The following is a 25,113-nucleotide window of genomic DNA, read 5'->3' as shown; positions in this document are numbered from 1 at the left end:
TCGAAAAATGCATAAGAAAATGAAATAAATTAACAGTATATCAACAACTTAAAACACATTTTTTTAACTCTTCATTTACTGAATTATCTGACAATCAATTTTTTTTTCCAGTTTTTTTGGCATCTTTAGATAAGTTTTGATACATAATAACACCATGAAAGAGAGAAAAAAACCTTTTTAAATTAATTCATTCATTAGTTTAATTAATAAGTAACGATTTTTAATTCCCGTCTTTAGCTGATATCTAAAGACAGTTTGCTTTTCTTTTAATTACTGCCAAAAAAATTAGTCCTATTGCTAAGATATCAGCATGATTTAAATGGTTTTCGGAGATAATCAGAATATAACGGGTTAAACGGGTTAAAATATTTTTGGGATTGAGACTGATCCAAGAAAAACAATTCATTTTACTCTTAAGATAAAATTAATTTGATTAATTAATCATTAATTAACAAATAAAAACTCATCATTGGTACTTAAAATAGAAATTGAAGAATCAAGGTTTTTGTCTCATTGAAAAATTTGGAAAGAATGCAAGTCAACCTTTTCCCCAGTGCTAAGTTTTGGGCATAATACGGTATAATAATAATTAATTTGATTAATATAATAATTAATTAATTTGATTAACTTTAGAATATAGTATTGCACAAAAAGCAGTTTTGCACTACTATAAAAATTTGGCTTTCTTGTGATACAAATTTTATTTTTTGTAAAAGATTTTCACTCATTTTATTAAGAATATACTGTAACAACACTTTAAGCATTTGGATTTGTAATCAAGTACATAGAAATGATTTTAAATATATTTTTATATGTTCATTTTATCGCTACTTCATAATAAAAATTAAATTTTAAAAATAAAATTAAAAAAAGACGAATCAAAGTTAAAACATTTTCATGCTACGATATTTCGAATGAGCGCTTTAAATCTCCTTAAATAATTTTGTTTCTAAAACTGAAGCTTTATTTTAAGACTGCATTTGCATACTCAAACCAAAACCTATAAATTCGCATCTTGATTGAAATAAGCGATGAGCAAACACCAATTGAAAACCGAAATAGGTCAGATATTGAACGCTATCGTTTGGTCGATTACATGAGGAAGTGTGGGGAAGTTATTCTTTAGAATAGCATCAAAACTCTACTTCCTTTAAGTCTCACTTTTTTTATGTGTGTATGTGTGTGTGAAAATAAATTTTGTTCTTGGTCAAGTAAAAATGTTTGAGGAAATCATTACAATGCAGGAAACTTAATAAATGGTCAGTTGCACTTTCCCAAAACATTTCTTTTAAGTAATTTTTATTTTTGTTTTGCTTTATTCCTCAATAAATTTTTTGTTTCCACGCATGGTGTGGTACCCTCGAAACTTTCTCGCATACTCTCCAATTAAAGTCAGTCCCCTTCCCCCCCCCATAAAATTATGCACCTTGTATAAGTCCCCAAATACCTTACATGGCCTTAGCGAACAATAATTACAAAATATAGATCTTTGACGTGTATGTAGAATTTTTGCTGAATTGAAACCAAGAATATGTTTTTGGATCTCTTGTTGCTGAATTATTGACATCAAAATTTGACACTGAATTACAGTTGTAGTCTCAAGGTCACACATACCGAATCTTATTGAGTTACGTCATTGCGCTTATATTATATTTACATGCATGCAAAAGTACAGCCCGACAGACGGTCAACTGTTCGACAGATTTGATTTAAAATTTGATATGATTTCATATTATAGATGCTACATTTGTGTAACAAATTTTATATCCCAAGCTTTCTGGAGTTTGGTATTATCAAGTTCACGTATAATCGAACAGCCAGAAAGGTAGATTTCTTGTGAATGGATTTCATTCAAAGTTGATAGAAATCGACACATTTAGTCGTAAATCCATATACCAAATTTCATTCATCTAGCTCAAATACCTTTTGAGTTATCGTGTTCATAGATATGTATACATAATGCCAAAAAAATGCGTTTTTCAGACTCAGTGAAGTCTGAGACATCGCGATTCTTCAAAATATGATTTAGAATTTTTTAACGATTTCAGTACTTTATATAACTCTTCTATATAATGTATGTAATATACAATTGCAGTATTGTATATATCCTCTATCTTCGTATACGAGAAAGTGAAAAAGGACATCATTCCATAAATCAATTTTTAGATAACAACAAAAAATAATATGAGGTATCATTTTACAAAAGTATATATCAATTTTTCGCATTACAGAAGTGTTATAGTAGTTTTGTACATTTTTTTTTTATTTTATGAAAATTTCTATGATATATGCAAGTTAACTTATAGTATTCTTAAAGACGTAGTATAATTTTCTACCTATAGCAGTTCCTAAGGGATGTTCGTATAGCCGACTTTCAAAGTACAATTATTCGATACATGGTACGTCGATCTATAAAAATAATTATTGGGATAATTATTAGTCAGTAATTATTTTTCTTATGTAATTGAACAGAAATTTTGTAAAATATGAAGTCCGTTTGAATTTTTTTTAAAAGTCATACCAATAAAATTTTGACATAAAATGTGGCATTCATTTTATACACATAAGCATCTACGCCATCTATTCTGCTAATTTTTTTCTCAAGTATTTTCGTTAAAACCTCATAAAAATTTGCAGTTTAGATTTCATGCCCCCCTCTCCACCTCTTCCTTCCATTGGAAGCGGCATTTTTTTATGATTGAATAGAAATATAAAATTTCTCTCCCAATAATTAATTTTAATATATATATAAAATTTGAAATATAAAATTTCTCTTTTTTGAAATCAAAATTCCGGTACACTTCAAACCAAGATATTAAGTGGTATTTTTTTTTCTTTCAAGTTATCAATATAATTTTTTTTCTAAAATGAGCAAACTCTGATAATTTTTTGACGAATAAACACTAAACAACCTTAATATATTTATTTTGTTATGAGTTCATAAGAAAGTGAAAGATTTTTGCTTCAAATTTCTTTTTTCTGAGGAGTCTTCATTCACATTGCAATAACAAAAGAAAGCTTTAAATAAACCTTGGCGAAATCGTCTCAAAACTTTCTCGCGTACTCTCGAATTAAGGTGTCATCCCCTCCCCCCTCAAATTGTGGACCGTTGGCAAAAGCATGAATGCGAATATTTAAATTTTTATTTTTTGAAAAACTGCACAAAAGAGTTCTTAGTTTAGTAATATGATAAAGAAAACAAGCTCTTGGGCATTAATCGTCTGCCATTGGCTGATTCATCTGACAAGACATACAATAAAAGTTACATTTCTATAGCTCATAAGTAAAGTATCACTCACTCTGTTTAAAAATTATTTTATTCATTTATGGTAGTTTTCAGATAAAAAAAAAATTTAAACAGTATCGTATCTTACAAAGCTATTAAGTCCTGAATTTTTTTTTTTTTTTTTTTCATAAATGGTTATGTTTCAAGCACTTCAAACTTTCATATTGAGACAATCTGAATTTTCAATAACTTTAACAAAATCATCATTGACAAGTCCTGTCTGTTGATTATATCCTGATGTGAAGATAAAAATTAACTAAATTAACTACAGGGTGATATAATTCCATGAAATGTAATAGCTGTGGAAATGAGTCAAATAATGTGTTTAGATGAAATACCTTTTTTAATAATATGGATTAACCCACGATGTCGACTTATTTTAAATTACTATTCAGAAGCATCAAGATTTAGATACAAAATATATGAAAATCTTTTTTATAATGACGCAAAAACTGTTAATTATATGCAATAATAACTTATTTACTATTTAAGTGCAAACAACAACAAAGAAATATATAATAATATAATATAATAATAATATTATTATATTAGAATTATATCAAAAGTATACATTGGAATCAGTCTAATAATAATGTAGTCCGTCAATATGCATGGAATAATTAAAATACGATTTCTACATGCCTCATATAAAGGAGTGAATTATCTTATTAATAGGGTTTTTACTTTCTCGTTTACCTAGTATAGAGAAAATATAGTAAGCGTCCAAAAATTCGAACTCGAGATTGACAAATCTCCATATTTCAGACCCCTCTGAGCTTGAAAAACTTATTTTTGGAAAACGTCCATCCGTCTGTGACAAAGATAACTCAAAAACACTTTGATCTAGACGGTTGAAAATTGGTATACGGTCTTTACAGCAAATTTGTAGCTTTCTATCAAATTTTTAATAAACTCTGTTCAGAGGAATTTCGTCTGTCTGACTGTTTGAATATAAGTTAACACTATAACTACTAAACGAAGACACAACACCACTTCATGCCCATGCAGCTATAACCTGCTGGTTAATTAAACAGCATAATGAGCATAAAGTGGGAGAGATATCAAAAGACGCTCATGTTTTATCCATCGCTATGCTTATCACTTAAATTGTTCGGCACTTAACATCTATTGATTGAAATTTGGTAAGGGGATTTTAATATTGGATTAAAAAAAACGAGAGCAATGAGCTGGTTGAGATTCAAATGGGACTAAACGAAGACAGCTAGATAGATAAAATTTGGTACATATATTTAACATCTAAAGTGTAGACGCTCGTCAAATTTTGAGCCAAATCCAAATAGGTGTTGATTATTTGTCGGTTTGTACTTTCAGAAACATGTAATTATACACAAATTATATATAAACATGTAATTATAATTAACATGTAATTGTATATAATATGTAATTATATATAATATATATAATTATGTATAAACATGTAATTATATATAAACATGTAATTATACACAATGGCAAATATATCAAATTTGGTGTGGGATTTTGTGACTACAAATGTAGTTTTGTCAAATCTTTGTTCCGGTCGGTTGAGAAAAACGTATCTAAAGCCCGATTTCAATTTTTGGATACTATTAATGACATGTCAAGGATTGATCGCCAAAATATCTGCCAAGGATGGCACGATCGATTCAGTAAAAATGCTAAATTCGCACCAAAAGTTAATATTTTGTAACTGTTGTACGCCAAAGCCATGCAAAGCGTTCTCTAGCATGGCAAGTTTATTACAGATTTTCTAAATGATTGCTATCAAAATGATGAGATACAAAGTTCGATGTTTATTAAATTTAGGATTTGATTCAATGTTTTTTTTTTTTTTTTTTCCTTCTTCTTTTCCAAATAGCATCCAATTTCTATTAAGAACACTTCTTATTGTAAATTTTTTCGAACACAAACAAACCTCCACATCTCTCACCAAGTAACCCAAAAATCTTTTTGTTGCAGCAATTAATTTTTACAATCGTATTTATGATATCTCAAGATGATTAATCGATATCGTTTGTTCCGAGCCGCTCTGGAAGGATGTAGGGACGGGAAGAATCACTCTCACGTGCCAATGATCAATCGTGATGGAGATTTCCACTCCTCTCCTGCCTCCCCCAGCTGTGGTCTGGAAGGGGAGGGAAGGGGGTGGAGACAGAGGGGCAGGTGTTTCTTGACAGAGAATAATATCGGTTCTAAAATACCTTCATTATTTCTCGCCAAGGTACAGAGAAAACGGTAGGTGAGTGATATGGGGAGAGTGGCTCGAAGCACCCCAAATTGTTCGATGAGTTCTTTAGCATTCATTAAAAGGATAGTGTTCTTATATCCATGTGTTGAATGTAGGGTTGGGGGATATAAAGGATGAAATGGATTTGCAGCTTTACTGGAAAGCTCGGATTTTTTTTTTAATGGGAAATCTTGAGAAGTAGAATCATAATTCAAAATATGAGACAGAAAAGTTAATAAAAAAAATCTTTTCAAAAGTTTCTTAAATACGAAAAGTTAACCATCAATTTTGATTATGATCAATTGAGGTAGAAATCAGTGGATGGTTAAGCGATATAATTTCTTAAGATAGTTTTAAAAGTATAGGGTTTAGAAATAGATCAAATATCGCTTTGAGATAAAATAAGAAAATAAAATGACCCTTATAATTTTTCCCCTCTAGCTGTTGTTCATAATAATTGATATACCAAATTCATAAAATGGATCGTTTTTTTTTTTTTTTTTTTTTTTTTTTTTTTTTTTTTTTTATCTTTGGGGTCTCTTCGAAAAATTAGCCAATTTCTCTCATCTCCTATCCTCCCCCCTCCCCGTCATAGTTCTCTCTTTTTCTGCATATATGACATTCTAAATAGATGAAAACATTTTCTCTCTTTTCGAAATTGTTGGCATTGCAACAGTTACCTCCGTTTTTCTCTATAATACACCACTCTCAAAGTTTTTAATAAGAAAATAAGCCAAATTTCTATTCCATTAAAATTTGCCATCTTTTATGTCAAACATAAATAAATCCTTCGGCTAAACGAAAACAATTTTTATTTAATATAAATAATAATAACAGCAATTTGCTTCAGACAAAATTTTTAAAAAATCATAAAAACTGACTATATATTCAGAGCTCCAAACGATTTATTTTTGATATGTATATGAACTGATTCGAAAACTGAAACGTTGCCAGCAAGGGAATAGAAAGTCCTCTTCGGATTATAAATAGGGTAAAAAAAGTGGAAGCTCGACAATAACTAAATAACGCAATTTGTTGGGTTCAAACCAGTATTTATTAATTCTGTAAAATCAGCTAAAATATCTTATATTTGTATAATCATTTGTATTTGTTTATGTCCAATGTACAGGAAAAGATTCATTTCCCCCCTATGTACGAAATATAGAGAAGGTATATTATAATTTTTTTTAAATATGTAATAGACAACAACTTAAATTATATTAGCTATACCTTCTAATGGATGCTCAATAGATTTGTTTTTCTTGTTGACTTTATGCATAGTTCAAATGAGTGAAAATTTTGTTCGAAAAAACTTCTTAGGAATGCATTTTTCTTACTTCTTTTAGATCAATGATAAAAGTGCCATTTTAGTCATGTGAAGCATCACTGTTGCAACAGAATTCTACACAGGAATTTAATTTTGGAATCTATTCTGATTATTGCAGCAGGATGTCACAAACATCGAATCGGGGCGGTGAGTTCATTTAAGAAAAGAGGTGGGGAAGAGGGAGGGGATAATAGCTGGTCTTCCTCTAGGGATTAGCAAAATCGGTGGTTCATGGGGTTCACAAGGGAATGAAAGGTCATCGTATGGTGAGGGTTGAATGATTCATGCGTCAGTGACTACCGTACCCTAGAAGTCGTTCGTTATAAATGACCACCGGTCACTACGGGGGTCATGACTCAAACAAGTTTTCTGATCTGATATTTACTACAGAAAACATGTGTACTTAAATTATGAGGGAAGAAAATATTTATATGTACTTTGAAAGTTTTTTAAATGTTCTTTTACTTTTTGTTGTTGTTGTTGTTGCTATTGTGCCAACGGCGAAATATTTCTCGATAATAAAGAAACAATATTTTTAGAGAAAAATCTTTCGAGCTCCCCGTTTCATATAGAAAATGTCCCAAATTCTATATATTATTTCTGTTGCTAACTTCCTTTTCACCGACAAGTCCTATAGTACATTATAGTATTATATATTGTAGAACTTGTAATGCTATGTAGGACTCGCATTATATATAATACATTATAGAGCTTGTGATACTACAGTACAATATAGTGTTACAACTCCTATAGTAATGAATATACTATAGGAGTTCAAAACAAATCAATGGAAAGAAATTTTTCTAGTCTTCTAACAAAGCGTATTCAGTTACTTGAAAAACATTTTTGTTAAATTTGATCTTAATTCGGCCAACTTAACCTAATTATACAAGATAAAATGATTCTGGACACCCACATGTGCAAACTGAATAATATAAATAATGGGTAAAAGGATATATCTATTAAATATTATTTCCGCAAGATATACTTCATGCTACGACTCAGTCTTATGATTAGGACCATCTTTCTAAATAAACGACCTATGAAATCTTTGCTGATCACTTGACTGAAGTAAAAAAGGATTAATCCAATTAAGAAAAAAATGTGAATCACAGCCTATTCGTGTGGTAGCCAATGTGCTGATATCAGAAATTATGTCGAGGAAAAGAATTCTTAAAGGAGTGTGTGGGGGCGAGAGATGTCATTCTATACGTACCATACTGACTTATCTTAGTTTAAATCAAAAAATATTTTTGAGACAAATATGGAATATGACGAACAAAAGTTCTATACTATTGTATTTTAACATCAAATATTGTATACAAAGATGCACTGTAGATGCTTTCGCATCAATATGCTGTCTTAAGCTATTTCTTATTTAAGCAATGTATGAAAATCGGCATTCCATAGAATAACCAAGCAGATTATAGAATGTCAGAAACTAGCAGACAATGTATGAAATGATTTTCGAAAAATTCTATAGAATGCCAAATGACAAGCCAGCAAAGCATGAAATATGCCTCCGGTTCAGATTGAATATAATGGAACTGAACTAATCAGCTTATGGAAGAAAAAGAGCTACTTGTTTGAAAAAAAATTTGACTGATATTATAATAGATAATGGATTAAACCAACATGATGATACCTTCTTGTTCTTGCGTACAACCGACCACCCTGCCACCACTGAACGTAGCAGTATCGACAGGATAACATGATGATACCATGCTTATCGAAGATATTTCTATTTTTGCTACATGTTGTAAATTTAATTAAAGTTTTTTTAAGGCAGTCTTAATTTTTTAATTTTTATTTATTTTTTTAATTTTATATTTATATTTATTTTATATTTTATTTTATTTATTTATTTATTAAGGAATACATGTTTTTTAAATAGAAACATTACCATGAGTTCTTTTTTTTCCCCATCCTTTGCCTGAATAACATTTGTAATTCTATAGAATGCCCAAGGAATTATAAAATAATTCTAATGTTTAATATTTTGCAGAAAAAAATCAGGTATTCTATAAAAATATCTTGGTGTTCTATTCCCTCGTTTTATGCCACATATAAAGTAAGTATTTACATTTTATTTATATTTCATGAAGTATTTCATTCTAGCTGGAATATTGGGCATTATGACATGTAAATAATAGGTAAAATAAATAGGTATTTAACGGATGTTATTATTAGAAGATTAATTTTAACAACCCAGTATTTTTTTTTTTTTTTTTTTTTTTTTTTTTTGTATAGGAGAGGAAAGTTGCAGTGGGAAAGTCTTGTACAGTGTACTAGTTGAAAATATATTCCAACTTTATATAAAAATTAATTAAATATATTAAAAATATTAAATAGACATTTTACATATAATTTATTTGCACAATTATAAATTCGAGTTTTTAAATAAACGGAATTTTGATTATGGTTCCGTCAGATTTGAATTATCTAAAGTTCACTGCAAACAAAAAACAAACAAACAATGTAATTTGTATAAGGATTTCAACGAAAATATACCTCTTCTTTATCTCTCAGCGATCTCTTAAAAAAAAAAAAGCATAAAGCAAAACAAGAGAGAAAAGCTTACTATGTTGCTGGTGCTGCCTGTTGAAGTCGTCTTTACAAACGAAGCGTGTTTCGTCCAACACGTACAGCTCCTCCCCCGTCGAAGGCTGCTTCCTGCACAGCAGACACGTGAAGCAGGCGACGTGGTACACGCGGCCCCGGGCCCTGCGCACCAAGTCAGTGGGGCAGATGCCCTGCGAACATCCGCCGCACTTGGTTCCGAAGCGTCTGCAGAACACAAACAGAAAGCGAATTGTTATGACGGAAGATCAAAATTTGGTTTAGATTTTTTTATTATTATTATCAGAAAGGATTTGTTGCAGAATAATAATGATAGAAAAATAGAGATTGCCGCAAGAGCCATATCTGGCCATAGTGTTATAGGTAATTGATGATAATAGAGCTATGGTGTAAGGAATTCAAGGTTTAAACTTAAATTCAAGGTTTAAATCATAAAAATCTTATAATGAAATGTAACACATCTTTTGAAAATGTGTAAATATGTGTGCTTGCTTAATTGAAATTTTTCCTTAAATTTACCTGTTAATGTCTAGCGTTCTCTTTTAGGGGAGGTTTGAGATACGCGCCTCTGTTTTAGAAAAATATTTGAACTCTAAAATTTTACTAAACTATTCGAATACTTTTATTTTAACTTGTTATCTACAAACGGCAGTTCATAAAAGATATAAAGTGTGTTCTGAAACCATTTTGTTTTTATGTTCAAGGATTTTGCTATTTGCGATATCAAGAAGAAAAAAATAAATTAAAAAAAATAATTAATAACTATCTGTATTTGATAGTTAGTAATGAATGCTATGAACAATTCTTTAGTTTATGTATTTTTGCAATTTTATGTATTTTTAAATTTTTATAGATTTGTTTGTTTTAAGATTGTTCCTTTTTTAGAAACGATTTTAAATTTTTAAAAATTTTAATTATATATTAAAAAAATATTTTTTAGTTTATTTGACACCATCTGCAAACTAGTATACAAAACAAATTTGAAAACAAAAATATCAAGCATTAATGGGTTAAAATATAAAAACCTATGAATGCAGGAAAGTAGGGAATATGGAACAATTCCAAACTCGATGTATTTTAAAAATAAATTGAAATTGAATTGAATTGTGAAAGCTGGATTATTAAACAGGCAAAATAAACTACTGCATGGGGGCTCCTGCAATTTTTGGGGAGGAGAGGGGGTCTCTAGAAATTCTTTTTTCATAGTAATTCTTTTTTGTACTTCCATTTATTTCAAAAGGGTGGACAATCGAATTTATTCAAAATAGTATCAAATATCATTTCAATTTTGGAACTGTTAAGAATTCAGTTAACCACGTGATCTTCCTGGGCGGAAATCACGTATCACTGTTGTTGTTTAGTATATTTTTTTTCCACTAGGAGCGAACTTGACTCCTGTACTAGGGGGAGTGTGATCTCGGCTCTCTCTCTCAGCTGAGAAATTTTATGTGTAGTTCTCTAGGCCCACTACACTTTGGCGTAATCATGTGCCTTTTGTTGTTGATGTTACCAATAAACCATATAAAAGACAACATGTGTCTTCAAGTCATTTCACCCAGACCACAATCTTTACTATCAAATAAATTATTGTGTAATCAAGAAAAGCAACAATAATTTAAATTTTGGGACATTATTCTAACAACCTTCATAATTTTTCTTCTGTACGTTTTATATTACGTTGCTTTATAATTTTACTTTGCTTTATAATTAAATCAATGTCGGATCATACATACAAATAGCACTTAGATTGAATTAAAAAATGTTGTCATTTTTGCAACTATTTTGTTTCAAACCATTTTTGGGCCTGAATTTTGAATGTTTTTTTTTATAAATGAGCCATTAAAACTAAACCACATCTAAATAACATGAAATTAAATGTGTTATTATTATATTGTCTATTCTTAGACCCAAAACCGCTTTTGCGCATGCGCCAAGAGGTTTTCCTTATTTGATTTCATGAAAATAGCAGTAAGATGGGAAAGATCATCCAAGATGCTCCTCAAAATTGAATTAGTCCTATAAAACAGTAAATTCAATTTCCAATTAAAATAAAATAGTACCATTTAAAATGAATTATGTGGGAAAAAGAACTGAAAGAAAATGCATCTAAAGGAACAAAGGTCAATGCCTAACTCTGGTCCCTGAAACGCATTACAGTAAATATACGATCTTTGTAAGCTAAGCAAGAGAGCACTCCTTTATTTTCAAGTATATTTATCACAATAAGAGTAAACATCTCCTTTATTTTATATAGTAAAAGTTCTGCCGTCTCCTTCTCTAACAAAAGATTCGATAATTTTTTGAGAGCGTCTTAGTAGACAGGTGATAATTTTGATAGCATACGGGGTCGGACTTAAGCCTCTAGTAGGTACTTAGGTAATGTGCATCTCGGGACTTTTTTTTCCCTCTCCTTAACTTCCAAAACGAGATATTTTTTACTGATATTATTACCAGATATCTGTTAAGCTCATTTATAAGAAGTTTTAAGCAGCAGATTTTAATAGATAGAAAAAACAAAACATTAACTTCGGGGTTATTTTTAAGAGACTAGATTTCAATAAATAAATAAATAAAATCATAGAATCGTCATCAATCATTTAAAAAAATGTAAAATCGAAATTTAAACAGGATTGAAAAAAATCGATAAAACTTTTTCAACACAACCTAAATATTATTTAATTATAAGAACTGGATTTTTTTGAAACAGTACAGTATCATACATTTTTGACTTATGCAATAACGTAATATATATAACTTACAGTGTGTAAGTAATTAGAAATGTCTTTAGAAGAACGTTCCAAATTTTAAATAATATTTTATTTCATTAAATTACTGAGAATATGCCACAAAAAAATCTTGAGATCTCCCCCCCCCTCCCCTTCAAATTTGCTGCAGTCCTTGGTGATTAGCTGCTACTGGTTCTATAACTCGGTTCTGAAAACAAAATGGTACAAGAAATATTTTGGTTGACTGTGATATTATTATAATTTCGTACATTTGGTTTTAAAGCAAGCCGACAAATAAAAGCTTTTCGGAAGCTTATCCGTACAAATGAAAGGCTTGCCAAAGCTTGCTTTTAATAATCCTTACTTTTATTTAAGACTAAAAGCCTTGTTTTTATTTTGTTTTTGGAGCATAATGATCTTATAATTTGTATTTTATGATGAATTGAGACAAAACTTATGGCAATTTAAGCACATAAAAAAATTTAGAAATGAAGAATGATGCTATTAAATTTTGTGTAGCAATGCAGTTTAGATAAAAATTAAAAGGCTACGAAATTATTAAAGCGTTTATTTGCAAAATATTAAATTTTATATAAGATTTCTCATACAAAATTATGAGCTATTGTGAAAGGACTATCGTGCATTGAAGAATGACAAAAATAAGTTGATTTGTCTCAATATATTTTATGATTTTGAAAGCTTATATTTATTCATTAGTCTTTATATCACATGCTAAAACGCTGATAAGTTAATCTTAAAATAAATCTTATAAGATAAAACATGAAAATTCGAAAGTTAAATCATTCTTTTCAATAATAAACAAATAAATAAATGAAATCTAGTATTTTTTTAATATAAAGGAATGGTTGCTATAAATCTTAAAACAATATTCCGCTCTGTAATTCTTCTTTAAATAACAGTTAATTTTATTAACCATGAACAAATTTGAATTCATATACGAACATTTTAAAATTTTAACCATTTTTTTTTTTTTTTTTTTTGCTTGAAATATATTCTTTTTACTTTTTCAGATGAGACAATAAAGATCAGTTAATTCTTCTCATCACTCTAGCAAATCCAATATACAATCTATTGCAATACACAAATCGGAAATTCACACGAATTTAAAAATCTTCATCTTGAACAACAAATATATTATTTTAATTTCACACATACAGTATGAGGAAATTTATTTTCAATTTTAAAACAATTCAAAATTTACTTTTTATCTTAGCAATTCATAACAAATTAGTTTTACTGGTGTCAAATCATATGATGTTGTTTTTCAACTGATAACGCCATCTAAATCAATTAGTAATTTGTTATCACTGGAGTCAAATCATATGACGTTAGAGTCAAATGATAATGTCATTTAGTTCAGAATATTATTCGTTACTTCCGGAATCAATTCATATGATGATGTAGCCGAACGATAATGGCAGTTAAATCATATAATGTCACAATCAAATGATAATGTCTCTGTAATATCGAATTGACATCTTTTATATTGTGACACCATAATCGTTTTCCTTCTGCAGATTTTTAAAAATGGACATAGCTCATTTGATGCATATCACGTGAGAATGAATCGACTTTTCCATACATACTCAATATAATTTTTGACCGTTGTTTAAATGCTATTAATTCTTATTTTATTGCTTTGTTTTTATTTTTAATCCTCTTGTATACAATGACGTGTTTAACTCGGGCAACGAATTACAGGATTTTCGATGCTTAAATCTTTAATTGATTCACAGTATAAACTAATTAAAAAGACAAAAAAAAACGATTGGAGATATTTCATTTGGCTTCAATGTTTTCATATGAATTTAAATAACAAAAATGCCTCATCAGTTTATAGATAAGTACTCAAAATGAAGAAATATATTCAATGGATTATTCGGAAGGCGTATATAAATTCTTTTTGTCTTGGTAAAGATTATAAAATACAAGCAATTCTTATGGTAGAGCAATATAAGTATCGAAATATCTTGAACAAGATAAGAGATAACAAAAAAAGTTTGGTAACTTATGAATAAAATTTAAGTACAAAAATAATTTGCTATATTTGGGCAATCCTTCGTCTATTTCGAATCACCTTTCTATCTTCAATAGTAAAGGAGATATAAGGAAAAATCCCGACCATCATTTTCAGCCTTAATTTCGACAGTAAAACTCCTAGACTAAAAGGCAGAGAAATAGAAAGTAAGTGCAATCATGAAATGAACAATAATAGAGCGAGGTATCCATTCATTTAATTCAAATGGATAATAGTCATGGATGAAATCTCTTCATGCAAAGTTATTCACTGGTGAGATAATAATTCTCTTAAATTATTGAATAATCTTTCAGTTTTCATTAGTAAGAAAGTTATAGGAAAATGAAAATTTCCTTTCCTTATCTCGGCATATCCCATCAAAGAACTCATTCGAGATTTTTATAAGTCCATTGCTATTGGCAGTATTTCTATTCGAGATTTATCTGTATATTAGTAGCATAGTCCAAATATGAATATTTCACAGGATAAAATGAAACACTCTAAATAATTTCCATCAGATGCACAGATTAGTCTGATTGGGTCTCGTTAAAAGATAAAAAGATGTATATACCATTTTTGAACCAGGAATGAATACAAAACTTTTTTTAAAAAAAATCTTTTAAGAAAAGTTATGTTATACCATTTTCAAAATCGCAGAAAAGGAGAGTTAAGTTTAGTTATATTAACGTCCGGTTGTAAAGCAACTCTAGGGCTATTTTGGGACGGACCTTGTAACTTTGAACCGCGGTCAGATGCCGAGGACGGCACCTGAACTGGCACCCTCCTCCCACACCAGTGGCAGGACATGCAGAAAAAGAGGAATAAAACAAGAATTTGGCTGATAGTTCCTTTTTAATACACGCCATTAGAATCTTAAAACCCGATGTCGGGATACTAAATTCATCTCTTATTTTTGTAACATTTCATTGGATGTTTTTAATGAGTACATTAAAAATTTCAGTCTTGTTTCTTTAGTTTAAATAGAAAATATTTGTTTTCGAAAGTGATCATGTTTTTGTTATTATATCTTCGTATATCTTCGTATTTTTGCTAAATTAATTAATGATTGTATAGACGATTTAGTCATAACACGTTATTTTCAAAACAGGAAAAAGAGCTTAATGTATAATCCAAGAATCATTAAGAATTTGCGGTTTCCTACAAAAAAAACAACAACAGAGATAGTAAAATTTATTCGGTTCAAAAATATGAACACGTTTATTTTTCTTAGAAGAAAATGAATACATTTTTATTTTGCAGAAAAGATATCTAATGCTATTATTTTTCCAATTCCTAGAATCAATTTTCGGTTGATTCGGATAACATGAAAATCAAGTAGAAAAACCACATGATGTTAGTGAGGTAGCTTAGTTTTTCCTCAGGTTGCATGAACGAGTTATCTAAAATAAATAAAACCTTAATTTTCACTCTTCTTTCAAAAATTAAAGAAAATTTAATTCGTTTTTTTCCTAATATTACACAGTAATTACAATTAATTTAATTATTTACTGACGAAATACTTTTACTCATTAAATTATAAGCATCAGATCTCTCAAAACCGCCCAGATGTCAATATAGGGTTCAGCCAATACCATTAAGAAATATCATACATTCTTTGATAATATACTTTTATTACTTTAGACACCTTTATAATAAATACATCTATGAATTCAAATCTTATAATATTAACATGAAAGATAAGAATACCTGCATTCTATAGAGCCACAAATATTTGTTGAAATAGTCATCTTTGAGACCAATTGGCTCCAGAGGTTATGCTAAAATTCAATTGATTCTCTTATGCGCAACTTGATGTTTATGATTCCTTCAACAAAATATTTTAAGCATTAGTCGCCTAACGGTTACATTCATCTTCTAATTGCACATTGTCTTTTGGAGTAATGTAATTTCACTTTCAGATCTCTCATGTAAATTGCGTAGATAATTAGTAACTCTTTCTTCTTTAGCTTTAAGCAAAGGAAGAAATACAGGAATATTTGATGAAATAACGAAAGCGGCTCGAGTTTCTTTGTTACAGTCTGTTAAAATAAAGCAGAAAAAATTATTTTCTATAAACTGTCTAAATCTGTTGAAAATTTTCGGGCAATTGAAATGATGTTATTAAAAGCAGCATTCTTAAAATTTTAAAATATTGTACATAGTTTTGAATTTTAAATGGGGTTAGAAATCTAACTGTGCAATATTTTCAGGAATTATCATGGAAAAAATCTCGTGCAATTTTTAATTAAGCATTTTTTTTTAAAAAACGAGAAGTACGCAATTTTACTTTTCAGAGCCTATTTATATCAAGTTTGGCAACTCCAGTTTAAATGGCCTGCCCTAAAAAACACGCATATATTTTCCTTTAACATTTATAAAAATCGAAAGTTAATCATATGATTTCATTCAACATATCGTCTATTGGTAATTTCATAGAAATATCAGGATTTATATTTAACTCATATCCAATTAACCGCTATCATGCTTTATTTATAAAGTAATTTTTTACGGCAATTTAAAGCAACGTCTAATGAATACAATGCAGACGCAAGAACATAAATATTATTTTGGAACGGACTTCATAATTTTTACCCGGGGTCAGACGGCAAGAATGTTACCTGGTCAGGCACCCTCCTCTCTAGTTTATCAAAACATGCCAGTAGGATGTACAGCCCATGATCCATACTTCTGAACATGACGAAGTATTATTGAAAGAAGTAGAAATTCTTCTAATTGGGATAATAAAAAAATTTGCCAGTGAATCGCCGTGGTCATCATACTTACGTGAAACTAATAATCTCATAATTACCGCAATCAAATAAATTGATGCTCAATTAGATAACATTATTATCATTTCATTGCTACAAATTATTCATTTTATTACTGAAGTTACAAATCATTTGCGCAATCAAACAACAATATCACTTAATATTCTGAACTATACATTGCCTTGTTCTATTTAGTAACATCATGCTCATTTTCTTCTTGCAAGATACTGAGTAGATTTCAAAAAAATTAATATGGTGCATTCGATATGTAATCATATTGAATCAAATATATTTGATAGTTTTTACCCAAAATCGACGCTTTCATGAACGTCCACCTTAATAGTAATAAAAATGAGCATATTCACAGAACCTGAGATCAAAAATAAGCTGGGAATCAGCATGCTTTAAAATAATAAGAAAAACCAAAGACTTTCCATCTCTAACCACTGATTCGATTCCACAAAATTTTTATTTCATATGAGAACTCTTATATTCTTAGCTTTCATATGAGATCCCCTAAATAAATTATCACCATTACCATCGCCCAATTTCTTGATAAGTTATGGGAAACATTACTTCAATGTACATTCTCTATGAGGAAAACCCAGGATAGAATTCCCCAGCCATCACCACTGTCAATGATCGTGTCTTCCACACTGCATTTCAGTTTCAAGAGATTTTGCAAATGAAAATATTGGTATAATCTCTAGCCTCTACAACTAAAATGATTTTGACAATTTGTAAGCATAGAGCAATCTGATTGGTTAGATGCGTTCATTGCACAAATATAACTTAAAATAAAACTTTTGTTGTGGCAAGAATGAACACATCAAAATTGATTGATTTAAACAAATTGGACTAATATGGAGTTGAGCTAATTTGAATTAATATGGACAAAAAATAGTGAGCGAGCAGCTGGTCGTCAAAGACGACTAGTTATTATTTCGCAAATAAATATTTGACCATCTCAAGAAATTGTTACTGGAATAACTACATGAACCACAAGAGAAAGTGAAATACAGAAGCAAATTTGTTTAATATTAATATTAAGTTATATCAGTGTTTGTTTCTAACGATATAAAGACTGAAAAAAAATGAAAAATGTTTCAAATAAAAAAAATCTAAAACGTTTTTGACAAACCTTTAGAAAAAAAAACTGTTTTTCCCACACAAAACTCTTTTCTCCTCAACTGCTATGCTGAAAAGAGCCTCTCAACACTCGAGCGCTTACCATGATCTGAAACGTAATTAAGTTAAAAGAAAAGAAGAGAAAAAACTTGAAAAGGAGAGAATAAAAGCTACAAAACTGTGTCTCTTTTTTTCTTAAAAAAACCCCGACTCCTTGATCCTTGCCATTTAAATAGTTCCACCTCGTGATCCTTCTGGAAATAAGTGTTCCTTTTGCAAGACTGTCATTACTACGTCCTTAATGCGGCTAATGGTCACTCAGGTCAATTGACCATGACCTAGCTTGACGTTCGGGAAAGAGGCAGCAAGGGGAAACCATTGTACCAAAAATAGCCATCTTTACGCGATTTTATTCAAAATATAAGTGGTAATATTTAGCAAATATATAAAGGATGCTCACTCTAATCAATATAAGTGGTAATATTTAGCAAATATATTAAGAACGCTCACTCTAATCAATATAAGTGGTAATAATAAATATATAAAGGACACTTGCTCTAATCAATATAAGAGGTAATATTTAGCAAATATTTAAGAACGCTCACTCTAATCAATATAGTGGTAATATAAACATATAAAGAATAATATAAAAGTGATAATATAAACATATAAAGGACGCTTGCTCTAATCAGCATAAGTGGTAATATTTAGCAAATATATAAAGGGTAATCGCTCTAATCAATATAAATGGTAATAATAAATATATAAAGGACACTTGCTCTAATCAATATAAGAGGTAATATTTAGCAAATATTTAAGAACGCTCACTCTAATCAATATAGTGGTAATATAAACATATAAAGAATAATATAAAAGTGATAATATAAACATATAAAGGACGCTTGCTCTAATCAGCATAAGTGGTAATATTTAGCAAATATATAAAGGGTAATCGCTCTAATCAATATAAGTGGTAATAATAAATATATAAAGGACACTTGCTCTAATCAATATAAGAGGTAATATTTAGCAAATATTTAAGAACGCTCACTCTAATCAATATAGTGGTAATATAAACATATAAAGAATAATATAAAAGTGATAATATAAACATATAAAGGACGCTTGCTCTAATCAGCATAAGTGGTAATATTTAGCAAATATATAAAGGGTAATCGCTCTAATCAATATAAATGGTAATAATAAATATATAAAGGACACTTGCTCTAATCAATATAAGAGGTAATATTTAGCAAATATTTAAGAACGCTCACTCTAATCAATATAGTGGTAATATAAACATATAAAGAATAATATAAAAGTGATAATATAAACATATAAAGGACGCTTGCTCTAATCAGCATAAGTGGTAATATTTAGCAAATATATAAAGGGTAATCGCTCTAATCAATATAAGTGGTAATAATAAATATATAAAGGACACTTGCTCTAATCAATATAAGAGGTAATATTTAGCAAATATTTAAGAACGCTCACTCTAATCAATATAGTGGTAATATAACCATATAAAGAATAATATAAAAGTGATAATATAAACATATAAAGGACGCTTGCTCTAATCAGCATAAGTGGTAATATTTAGCAAATATATAAAGGGTAATCGCTCTAATCAATATAAATGGTAATATTTAGCAAATATATAAAGGATGCTTGCTCTAATCATTGTCATACAGCCGATTTTAAAACCTTTACATAATGGCATATATTTCTTCTATTACAAAAAAAAAAAAAAAAAAAAAAATGTTCCAAAAGGTGCAGAAATTACAGATTACAAGCTGATATTTCATTACTAGCTAATCTAAAAATTTTAATAAAAACCTTATTTTTATATAAAATATTATTACATTGACAGTAACTTTTCTTTTAAAAATTAAGCTATGTGACTACGTTCGGGATGAATTTTTTGAAAAATGTTCGAAAATAGTTAGATTTTTTATAAAAAAATTTTTGCATAAAAATGATTGAAAAAAACATCTACGACACAAAAACATACCAATAAAGTTTCAGGTATTTTTTAAATCGGAAAAGAGGGTTTTCTTGGGTGGGTGGGTGTGGGGGGGGGGCTAAAAAGAGGTGTAAAGCAAAAATCTTTTATTTTAGAGAATTATCAAATGATTTTCTTGAAATTTTGCGAATAGCTTAAGCAATACATTATTTAGTTCCTGAATTAAAAAATAATCTGTATTTCTAACCATTCTTTAAGTATTGGGGTTAGACTGATAAATAACACTAATTTTTCATATATTTTTTTTCACATTGTAAAGCACTAAAACAAATATAAATTTTTTTTAATGAATAGATTAAATATTCTTTGTTTAGGAACTGCAGAACATATTGAGAAACTATTATATCAAATATGGGCAAAAAAAAATGTGCATTGGATTTTAATTTATGAGGGTTTTTTTCATAAAAATATTTTAGCAAAGATTAAAATTTGAGAAAATAGCACCTAAAGATGTAAAATAGCATTTAAACGTATGTAAAGGGAAATATAAAAATTAGTGTAACATTCCAAAACAATAGACTTAGAAACAAAATTCTAACAGATTTTATAAAAAAAAACTGTTCAAACATTAAGAATAAATAATAATTTCTCAAAAAAAAAAATTCGACTTCTTAATGTATTCACCTATCTTAACACTAGAATAAAATTAACAATTTTTATAAACGACCATCAGCCAATTTTCTAATCAAAGCTTTATACTGTTAATTACAATATTAATAATTTATTAGTTCGTAAAAAACACAAATAAATATGATGGGGGGATGTGAAACGGCAATAATTTTTAATCTAATTAGAAAAATTTTAGAATACTTTTAAAATAAAAAAAACTTTAAATAAACATATTTTACCAAAAAGAGATAAGTTTTCCAAAGAGATAAATATAAAGATAAATTAATTCAAAGTTTCAGTGTTATTTAGCAATGGAGAATCTCTAAACTGTTTTATTTCAAAATCTTCTGCATTTATTCCATTATTTATAAAACCATGAAAATGTGTAATAAAATTCGAAGAAAACTTTAACCAAAATGAAACTAGACCAATAAAAAGGGAGAATATTAAATTTTGAAATGTCATAAAATATTTTTTATAAATTCATTTTCTCCAAAGTTACTGAAGAAATGCGGCAAATATTCTATAAATTTCTAACCAATTAATTTTTGCATTTTGAGAAGTTGATAGTATTCTTTCTCTTATTCTAAATGATAAGTGTAAAATGTATGGTTAAGTTCAGACCATTTGCTTAGGAGAAACAGAACACGCACACCTATACACGTATTAAAATTAAGATAAGTCGCAGAAGAATGGAACTTTTTCTATTCAAAATTTTAATGTATCAAATAATATTTTTAATAAGATTGGGGGACTGTATAAAAATTTAAATGTAATAATTTTTTAATTGTACATTAAGGATTCAAACAACATCTATTCTTATAAAAATAAGGGTTTATGAGAGTATGTTGGCGTTCCGTATGTTTTCCCGAGTTCGAGTCCTGCTTTGGGCAGGGTTGTTCTTTCCCTGTTTTCTATCTGTGAAGTGTGTGAATGAGCACCCCTCTAAAAAGGGGTTGTGCAAGCGAATGTGTATAAAAAGGGGTTGTGCAAGCGAATGTGTATGGGTCATCTTCATTTGAGCTAGAGGCCAGACTTCTGCCCTCAGGTGCTCAGCGGTCTTTACCCTCAGAAGTTACTGCATCCCCTTTCCGTGGTAACGCGGACACGATGTCATCATCAATATTTCTCTTGAAAATGAGGATGATAGGGAAAGATAATGTTTGATGATATTTCTAGAGATTGCTATTCTTCATACGAAATAAAAATTGGCGAAATAGGACCTCTAGATATATTGGGGACTGTTGAACTTTGGGGGTTGCTCTTTGACATTGCCAATTATTTGAAATATATAAGTTTTAGAATTTAAGTTTTATATAAAAACATATATATATATAAAAACATATATATATATATATAAACATATAAACATATATATATATAAAAACATATATATATATATATAAACATATAAACATATATATAAACATATATATATATATATAAACATATAAACATATATATATATATATATATATATATATATATATATATATATATATATATATATATATATATATATATATATATAAACATATATATATATATATATATATATATATATATATATATAAACATATATATATATATATATAAACTTTAGGCAAAAAATAATGTTACGAATTAGAACTAACAAATTTATACTTCAGAAAAAATACATTATTATCTATTTTCTTTTTATAGAGTGGATTTTTTTTTCACACTCACATTTTATAGGTTATCCATATCAACAACTATTTGTTAATATAAGAAACATTTATTAAACATTATTTAAACATCATAATTTATTGCATAAATATAAGATGCATCCCCCCCCAAAAAAAAATAATATAATGCGCATACACTTCCTAATCAATAAAAATGATGAGGATAAGTTCTATTATAGTAGAAATGTGCTTTATCGTTTGCATCTCAATCGCAAATACGCATTTTTCAAATTTCCAAATTAATATTCTGTCACAAAACTTTATTTATATTTCACAATTTTTTAAATAGATATGAACTTATCTAAAATAATAATTGTTTCCTTGAAAACGAAAAAGATTTCTATCTTCTCCATATCATTATATTTTTTCACAACAAAAAGCAAGCAAAACATGAGTGATTCTGGCGAGATTAATAATGAAATAACGTTGGATTTATCATAGGATCCGTATAACCAGGTGAACTTATTCTTAAGCTAACGTATAATATTGAATTGTTAAAATAATTTTTAATTACTTTAAAAAGTTTAATATAATAATAAGAAAACTATATAATAAATTAATTTTCCACTTTTTTTTATTTAATATCAACCCTGCAATGTATCTAAATGAATTTTCAAGTAGTAGTCTAGTATATAAATATGTTAAAGGTGTCTTTGATTTCTTTTTTGTAACAATAAACAATCTAAAAATAAATTTAGATTTCATACAATCCACAATTTTTAACATCATGTCTTTCAATCCATTATCCAATGCACTACAAGATTTTATCAAAATTTAGAATTTGGGGAAATAGCATTCAAAAATGTAAAATAACATTAAAAAAGTAAATAGTGAAATAAAAATGAATGTAAATTGTCAAAAAACGAATGTAGAAACAAAATTCTGAATGTTTTTTTTTTTAAGAAAACTATTCAGAAATTAATAAAATTTAATTTTAAAAAAATCGATATTTTTGCCAAAAGTCGACTATTTAAGGTAGTTACCTACTTAGTCATAAAAAAAATGAATATTTCAATAAAAACTAATTTTTTAAGGTATTCACCTATCTTAAAAATAATTTTTAAAGCATATTTTGTCAATAACCGGCTTTTTAAATTACTAAAAAGAATATTTGGTGAAGAATTAACTTTTCAAGCTACAAAAACTTATTCTGTCAAGGATCGACATTTACCTTAATAGTAACAAAAAAAAAACCATATTCATAAAACCCAAGATAAAAAAAATGGACATTAAATTTATGAGAAATATGGTCCAGAACCAATATTTATTGATACTTCAGAAAATCCGTTTGAATTCATAGCCGAAACCGTTCATCAAAAATTAAAAATCAGCAAAACCAAAACTCTTCTTTCGTTCCAAAATCAGCTTGTTCTTTTTTGCGTCCCTATTAAAAATTCAGCATGATTACAGCAGCAGCAGCAATGAGGGCCCTTTTCATTCTGCACGAAGGAAAGAAAATACCCCACCGTAAACGACACACGCGTGAAAAAGAGAGAGAGAGGGAACGAAAAGAGCAACGTACGAATTACCCGCTCTTTGTCAACTCCACCCAAAGGTAATCTGAGCAGTGCTTTCGAATTACTTTGCGGTAGGGCAAAAATCACTACTTTGCTCCTCTTAACAACATTCGATTTAATTCGTTGAGCGCCCCGGGCCGAAACAAGGATCGGCAGCAGTGCTCGAAATGGCCTAATAACAGCGAAATCCCGAGAAGAGAGCAAAAAAGAAGAAGAGGCTGCAGAAAGTAGAAAATTGGGCATCTTTAAGCATTTCTTTATCGCACGGAGTCGCCCAATTATGCGACATTTGAATTAAAAGACCCGAAACTACCGGTCATACGCTGAATCGCCTGCACTGCGCTCGCTAACGTGTTATTATTCGATAAAGTGTGGCCGCTCCCCTAACGCTCCCTGATTCGACTCAGAACGTGATGGAATTTGTGAAAGATTTTCGTTTTTTTCGCGAACTTTTCTTTCCTTTTTATTCCAATCCAATGGGAGAAATGTGTGCAAACGTAGAACAAGTTCTTTTGGATTTTTGGACTTCGAGAGAAACCGCAGAAAATGGTAAAACAAGACTTGTACGTTCGACTTTAGATTAGAGTTACTGCATACAATAATGCCCCCTTTGTCACATTTTAGTTACCCAATTTGTCTTTTCCTCCCAATTAAGGAAATGAAGTCAAATTTGGGATAAATCATTTCAGATATTGTGAAATATTCTCACATTTTTCCTTTTTTCCACAATGGGATAAATGTGTGCAAATATAGAACAGAATTTTTCGGAACGAATTTTTGGACTTTGTGAGAAACCACAGAAAATGGTAGACATTCGAAGTCAGATTAGAGCTATTGCATATAATAACCCCACTTTGCCAAATTTTAGTACAAATTCAACTTGTCTTTTACGTCCTAATTAAAAAAAATGAAGTCAGATTTGGGATAATTCGTTTCAGATATTGTGAAATATTTTCACCTTTTCCCGTTTTATGTCTATCCAATCAATAAAGGGTGTCCCAAAATAAAAGCAACATTTGAATTTGTCACCATTCATGCAGTAAAGTGTTGGCAGCCCTATTTTAAAAAACCCATTTAACAGCTGATAGTTTTGGATTAGTATAAATGGAGAATAAAAACACGAGAGAATACGAGATATTACACGAGAGAACAACGTGTTTTTATTGTTGAAGAAT

At 29.0% G+C, this 25,113-nt stretch overlaps 1 protein-coding gene across 1 annotated transcript in view; it reads right to left on the bottom strand.

Annotated features, from left to right (window-relative positions):
• The window catches only part of LOC129969462 (LIM/homeobox protein Lhx1-like), a 160,560-nt gene that overhangs the window by 106,020 nt on the left and 29,427 nt on the right, over positions 1 to 25,113 (bottom strand). The window contains exon 2 of the mRNA XM_056084040.1: positions 9,422 to 9,627. Within this exon, the coding sequence (XP_055940015.1) occupies positions 9,422 to 9,627 (206 nt within the window). The remainder of the gene's footprint in view (positions 1 to 9,421; positions 9,628 to 25,113) is intronic.

This window comes from Argiope bruennichi, chromosome 5 (assembly GCF_947563725.1).
Source record: "Argiope bruennichi chromosome 5, qqArgBrue1.1, whole genome shotgun sequence".
Lineage (NCBI taxonomy): Eukaryota > Metazoa > Arthropoda > Arachnida > Araneae > Araneidae > Argiope > Argiope bruennichi.
Note: the sequence above shows the minus strand (reverse complement) of the source record. Positions and strands in the feature narration are given on the sequence as shown.